This window comes from Nannospalax galili, unplaced genomic scaffold (assembly GCF_000622305.1).
Source record: "Nannospalax galili isolate Female #2095 unplaced genomic scaffold, S.galili_v1.0 scaffold43, whole genome shotgun sequence".
NCBI lineage: Eukaryota > Metazoa > Chordata > Mammalia > Rodentia > Spalacidae > Nannospalax > Nannospalax galili.
Window position 1 is genome coordinate 5,548,184 of NW_008353342.1, and position 7,201 is coordinate 5,555,384.

The 7,201-nt window shown below is 41.6% G+C and overlaps 1 protein-coding gene across 2 annotated transcripts in view; it reads right to left on the minus strand.

The window, feature by feature from the left end:
• Window positions 1-4,329: 4,329 nt before the first annotated feature.
• Window positions 4,330-7,201, minus strand: part of Mkx (mohawk homeobox) — a 68,723-nt gene continuing 65,851 nt past the window's right edge. For both annotated transcript variants that reach the window (XM_029554787.1, XM_008850552.3), the window contains 2 exons: window positions 5,277-5,310; window positions 4,330-5,169 (listed from right to left, as the gene is read on the minus strand). In XM_029554787.1, coding sequence (XP_029410647.1) covers window positions 4,983-5,169; window positions 5,277-5,310 — 221 coding nt within the window. In that variant the 3' untranslated portion in view covers window positions 4,330-4,982. The remainder of the gene's footprint in view (window positions 5,170-5,276; window positions 5,311-7,201) is intronic.

Sequence of the window (7,201 nt, forward strand, 5' to 3'; positions counted from 1 at the left end):
ACCACAGCCCTGTGTGTGGTTGTGTGTGGCTTGCAAAACACTTCTATGTCTGCTGTCTCGCCATGCTCACACAGAACTTTGGTAAGCAGCAAAGACCTGATTTACAGATGCAAACTCTGGGCTTGGCAGGTAATGCTTATTCCTCAGAGTCACTAAATTGGAAAGCAGCAAAATCAGGACACACTAGTGCTAGTTCCTATAACACCCCACACTGCCTTTCCAGGCACAGGAGACCTCCCTCACCCCAACAGGGAGTCTCGTTGGCTCCCTCTTAGCCCTTGTTTATTTGTCTCTGTTCATTCATCTGTGTTTGTTATGCCATTGAGTTGGATGAGTTTAAAAGCAGACTGTGGCTGTTACCACTGTTTGTCAAACACTGCTATTTAGAGCAGGCCGGGACAGGCAACAGCCCGAGTTCTCACAGTCATTCTGAGCAGTACAGAGGACAAGCAGAGGGAACAGCAGTTCTTGGCATCTAGATGCTCCTGCAAATTTGTGTTTTCTGTGGACAGGTTGCTCTTCCACAGAGGTAACTCTGTTCTATTTCATGTTTTTCTGTAGAAGCTCACAGTGATGAAAATGATGTCATCATCCTCAGAGGTCTTTCTAACTCTAACTACTATTTCATTTCAGTCTTTCAAGTCAGACATCTTTCCATGCTCTGAGTTTTCTGTCAGGATACTTGTGTCTCACATTCCACCTGCATTTCCATCTTCTTCTACACAAATATTGTGTGGAGGAATTATATTGTGTGATAGAAGTTTCCATTTACTAAGTGCCTATTTGTTAACTACTATGTGTATTAGTTACTTTTCTGTTGCTATGATAGAAATGCCATCACAAGTGTGTTGGTGTCCTGAAATGACGAATTCAAGCTCAATACAACTGTAGCACACCCCATTCCACAACCGAAAGAGGACCTAGGCACATCCAGCCCCTCCTGTCCTACTGCCTCCTCACTCCAAGCCTTCAAAAGAAAACAAAACTTATAAAACTTATAAAAGGAAGTGTTTATTTAGCTTATGGTTCCAAAGGGGCACGAGTGTGTTATGGAGGGGAGGCATGGCAGCAGAGGTGCCTGGGGTAGGAGCAGAAGCTAAGCTTTCACATCTTCAAGCAAGCACAGGAAGCAAGAGAGGGACTAGAGATCTGGCAAGGCTTAAGATCTCTCTAAGCCTGCCCCCAGTGATGTGTTTCCTCCAGCATGGCCACACCTTCTAAGACCTCCCAAAACAGAGCCACCAACTGGGGACAGACTGTCCAAATACTTGGAGCCTATGGGGGACATTCTCACTCAAACCACTACACTATGGTAGGCATTAATTTTTTTTAACATTTATTTATTTGTTTGCTGTGCACATGCATGTTATGGCAGGAGTATGGACGCCAGAGGACAAGTTGCAGGGGTTGGCTTTCTCCTTCTACCGTATGGGTTCTGGAGAGCAAACTCAGTCATCAAGAACTAAGTAAGTACCCTTACCCAAGCACTGAGCCATCTTGCCAGTCCTGGCATTTTATTTATCATATATTATTTCAAATGCCCCCAAACTCTACAAAGCCAAGCTCCTTCAATACTTTACAGATAAGGAAACTGAAGACTGAGTCCAGATCTTGCAGTAGTGGCGGTAGAGCTGGTACTGTGATACAGATCCACCTGGCTTTGAAGTCAAGGTTTTCTCCCATATAGAACATGTCAGTAAAGGGCGAGGGGTGGTATAAGCAAGGCATATGTAAAATGAAAATGTCATGATGAAACCTATCATTTTGTATGCTAATCAAAAATGTTTTTAAGGTAATTAAAATCCATGGATGAGTAAATGTTAAAAAAGAATGCTTATTGAGAAGGCTGGAGAGATACCTCAGTGGTTAAGAGCACTGGTTGCTCCTGCAGAGGACCTGGGTTTGGTTCCAGCACCCATGTGGTGGCTAACAACTGTCTGTAACTCAGATTCCAAAGGATCTGACACTCTCTTCTGGCCTCTGCAAGTATCACAAGCATGTGGTGCATGTACATACATGCAGGCAGAGCACTCATGCACATAAAATAAAAATAAATAATTCAAAAATCTTTAAAAGAATGCCCATAGGAAATACACCTACAGAAAGAAGGTATTTGGTAGGATCATGTATTTGAGCAGCCAGTGCCACACTCTTCCTTGTATCTTAACAGGTGTGTTGGTGTCCTGAAGTGACGAATTCAAGCTCAATACAACTGTAGCACACCCCATTCCACAACCGAAAGAGGACCTAGGCACATCCAGCCCCTCCTGTCCTACTGCCTCCTCACTCCAAGCTTTCAAAAGAAAACAAAACCCATATGATCCCTCAGGTCTAGAAAGTAACTTTTATTTTGACTCAAGAACTCCTGGCAGTTACTAATTTTATGAAAATACAAGTGGCAAAAGAGAGATGATTCTATTTCTCTCCAATATAAATTATGAGTTAGACTCAGCCACTGGCTTGACATTGTAAGATTCTTTGAAAAGACTGAGGGAACTTTGATTTCCATAAAATTGTTTTAAAAAGCAGCAAAAGAAAAAAAAATAAAATCGCAACTGAAAATATTGCCCAGGATATGCTACTATACATTTTTCTGACGTGCTTACAGGCCAGACCCCAAGCTTTGGTACTTTAAATTTTTTACTTATTTATTTTTATTTTATGTGTATGAGTGTTTTGCACGCATGTATGTGAGTGTACCTGTGTGGAATGCCTATGGAGGCCAGAAGAGAGTGTGGGATCCCCTAGGAATGGAGTTACAGACAGTTTTTATCCACCATGTGGGTGCTGGGAACTGAACCTGGGTCCTCTGCAAGAGCAGCCAGTGCTCTCAACCATTGAGCCACTGCTCCATTGTTTTGGTATTTTAAAGAAATGTGTGGATAGTGTCCCACATTGATTTGTGTTCATTATACAGAATAAATTCACTGCTTTTTTTTTCAAAAGATGGGATAAAATGAAACATGACTATTTCAAATAAAATACAACTGCCATTCATTTATCTAATTGCAACGTTAAAACAAAAACACTTTTATTAAAATATTTAATACCAGAATAACTTATAATAGTATGAAAAAGAGTGAAGTATTTGTCCTTGGTTTTCACTGCCGTTCTCAGGTTTCAGCAAAACTGTTCTGTGATGACTCCAAAGTTTGCATCCTGGATCTCTACTTAAGGGTGAAACAGAAGAACTCAATACTTCATCCGCTCACACAGTCATAACTTACATATTTCACTTTGCGCTGTTACTGAAACCGCAATTTAGAAAACAAAGTAAAAATATATATACAAAATATTTTTATATCAAATTATCTTCATTACACTAAATAAACCCAATCCCACAATACTATGATACATGAAAAACTGTCCTACAAGGGATATCAAGACTGACAAATCTCCATAGCAACCAGAGCAGCCTTTGGTTTTTAAAAGCGTTTTGCAAAATAAAGAAAACTGTCAGCACATGGCCGGGTCATTCACACTTGAAAAATGCTTTCCAGTCTAAAAAATTACAAAATAGATTACATATGTAGAAAAAATCCCACTATAAAACAGCCCAGTCCTTTCACATCCCAGCTGCACATACGCGCTGTTCTTTGGTGTCTCCACTGTTGACTTAGGTTTCAAGTCTTCTCAAGCTGAGGAGGATATTTCTGTTTGATTGAAGAAGACACTCCTTTTGTGTTAGTGATTATTCTCTCAATGGTAGTCTCATTTAGAAACAGAATGTTCTTTCTCTCAATGCACGATTTCACTTAATTTTTGCTTGAATATCCTAGTTGGCAAAATTCAGAGACTCTTCAAAGTTTTGTTTTCCATATGTTTTAAATCTACAGAAATCAATTTTATGTATGTATGTGTACATCCACACACAGATATATTTTCCTTATTGACTTGTTCTCATCGCAATATAAATTGTCCACCAGCAACTGTGATTTGAAATGAACCAAATAAGAAGCTTTGAGTCTCTCCATATGAAAAGCAGCTTCCATCGCAAAGGAACACTGAACTCTAAAGCAAACAAGGTTAGGTTTTAAAACTAAACTATAGGTTTAGTTTTACACAGGAAAAACTTCAGCAAAACTTCAGAAAAAGAAAAATCCAAATTAGTTGTAAAGAGCACTGGGATGCTTTCCAGCAGTACTTGGGGGAAAGAAAAATTTCTGATTACAGTGTATGCATTGCAATTTTAAAATAGTTTAAAGAGCCGGGCATGGTGGTGCACACCTTTAATCCCAGCACTTGGGAGGCAGAGGCAGGTGGATCTCTGTGAGTTCAAGGCCAGCCTGGTCTACACAGTGAGTTCCAGGACAGCTGGGGCTACAGAGAGACCGTCTCAAAAAGACCAAAACAAAAAAACAAACAAAAAAATAGTTTAAAGAATCGCCTTAAATGTATACATCACGTAGAACACTGCATTTTTCACTCTGGAGACTGCTGGCATCAGATACACAGGCAGAGCACGTGCATAAAGTGCCCCCTGTCACTCTGAAAAGCACAAAGAATTTTCCAGTACTATAGACATTTAAAAAAAGGTTGCTTCATGGGGCTGAACAGATTTCCAAGTTTTAACATGTGAATGACTGAATATATCTCAAGGGTTCTCAGCAATTCTGGACTGAACTGGTCAGGCCTGTCTGGAATGATGCAGTCTAGGAAGCATACAGCGTTGGCTTTTTGAGGCACAGCTCTTTCACTGCGCCCACGTTGGAGCTCACTTCGGGGAAGCAAGGCACTTACTGAAATGGTAATGCAGACATTTTGTGCATAGTTTGCATAACATAAAATAAGTTAATATTTTTGATTAAAATGAGTTTTTTAATATAATTTATGTGTCTTTTATAGAAGCAACTAAACAATACATTTAGGATAGTTGAACTTAAGAGGAGGGCTGGATGGGAGTCCTCTTCACCTCTTCTTTGGCTCTTAGGACAAGGACTTAGGCAAAAACACTGATGTGCTCAGCATCCACCGGCCACCCTCTAGAAATGCTGTGCCAGGGGAACCTTGACGGTCTTTACTTCTGCTATGTGGGACGACTTCTGGATGATGCAGCTGGTTGTCCCCTGCACTTGGTCTTTTCCCTGTGCAAGGTTTGTCAAGGCCATGGCTGCATTGATTTCCTTCCAGTACGTGTCATCCTTGCTGGGTCCCATTCTGTTAGCTGCACTGCATTATACAAAAGACAAGAAAGAAGATCAAACCCACTGGAGTGTGTACTGGTCATGGCATCACCGCAAAGCACGCACATGGCTAATGAAGTTTGTTTTGCTCACCTGTCACCTTTACTGGATCCAATGTCCAGAGAGTCTGTGAAGAGAAGCAAAAATCGATCACTTGTCTCTTGGTTTTTCTTTTTTAAGACTTACTTTATTTTTATTTATATGTGTGTGTGTGTGTCTATGAGTGTATGCTACATATGTGTAGTTGCCCTTATAGGCCAGAAGAGGGTCTCAGCTCCCCTGCGACTGGAATTGCAGGTGGTTCTGAGCCATCCAACGTGGGTGGCTGGGAACTGAACTTGGGTCTTTAAAGCAGCAAGTGCTCTGAACTGCGAGATTTTCTTTGTTAATTTAACTTAGGAACTTCATTATTAATTGCTAAGAATAAATTTCACCTGGAAAGATGGTTGAAAATTATAATTAGATCAGACAGCTTACTAAGATGGGAGTGATTAACTTGCTGTAGGAAGTTGGGCTTTCAGGAAGCACTGTGCTGTGAAGGGTGCTGACTGCTGGGTCAGGAGTTCTTGTCTCTCACCTGCTCTGTGGCTATAGGAAGATTTCTATGTCTTACAAAGTGTAAGATTTACTTTCCTCAATTACAGAATAAGGACTTCCTTAGAAGCTGTTGAAACTTCTCAGGTGGTTGTGAGCCATCCAACATGGGTGGCTGGGAACTGAACTTGGGTCCTTAAAGCTGCAAGTGCTCTGAACTGCTGAGATTTTCTTTTTTAATCTAGATATCCTATAATCTCTTGAGACTCAAATCTTGAGGAAGGCAGGGGCAGGGGTATGGGAAAAGGCTGGCACGTTATTGCCCTCGGTTAGTTAGCAAATGAGTAAAAGGCCCAGTGTTGACAGCAATGTGGAGCTCCTGGCACATTGAAGAAACAAATACTTGTCTTTAGTGTTCAAAAGAACTCCTGGCCCTGCTGGCATGGGAAGTGGGGGAGAAGGCTAGCGTGTGCACATACACTCTCCACCCTCCATACCATTTGCTCCCTCCCCCGGGATCACTAACATCTCCCCACACCATGAAGGTATGATGAAAGATGGAAATGGGTTCTGGGCATTGGTTGGCTCCTTTGCCTAAAGGACTATGGCATGGGGAACACGAAAGTTGATTTACTGCAGGGAAAGATGTGTGGGGTGAAGAGGATTACCTACAAGGTATAAGGAGTGGGGTGGGGCAGGCTGGGACTCCCTATAAGCTCAGGAGACTCTGATCTTGGTAGTGGGTAAGCCTCATCACCGCCCACAGCAACAGTAAACATTGCTAGGTAGCTAAACACGCTGATGTACAAGAAGAACCAGACAGTTTACATTTGCTCAAAGCTTCTTTTTCTTCCTATGATCTTTGCAAAGCTGTCCTTCCTTGACTTCAGTCCTTCCCTTTTCATTGTAGTCTAACCTGGGCAATGTTTTACAGCACAGAGATGGATGACCAGGAGAAAGTAACCACATGGCTGTCCAAGGTAGCCAAGTGTTGAGCTAGTTTTACAGCCCTAAGGAGCCAGGGAACTTGAGGGCATAAAAAAGAAGACAAATAAGCAAAACAAGAGTGAAGATCCCACAAAGCTGTTCTGAGGAAGGAGAGGGATAATGTGCATTTTGCCCTAACTGGAATGATGCATGTCAGTCCCTTCATGGGAATGTTGAGGTAGTGTTTTATAGGGTTTGGGGGGCTGTCAGCCTGGAATCTTCTGACCCTGCTGGGCTGGCCTGGACAGTCAGAGCTCCACCTCTGCAGTGATAGATTATTTGGAGTTATACAATTACTCACGGAAATGGAGGAAAGCAACAATAAGTTTTAGCCTGCAGAACTCCAATGATCTCAATTTATAGATGACTTTCTATGTTCTGAGCTTCTGCACTGTTGCGTATTTGAACTTGTTTTTTTTTTTTTAAATTCTATTATTATTTATTTAGAGGTGTGTGTGTGTGTGTGTGTGTGTGTGTGTGTGTGTGTGTGTTGCACC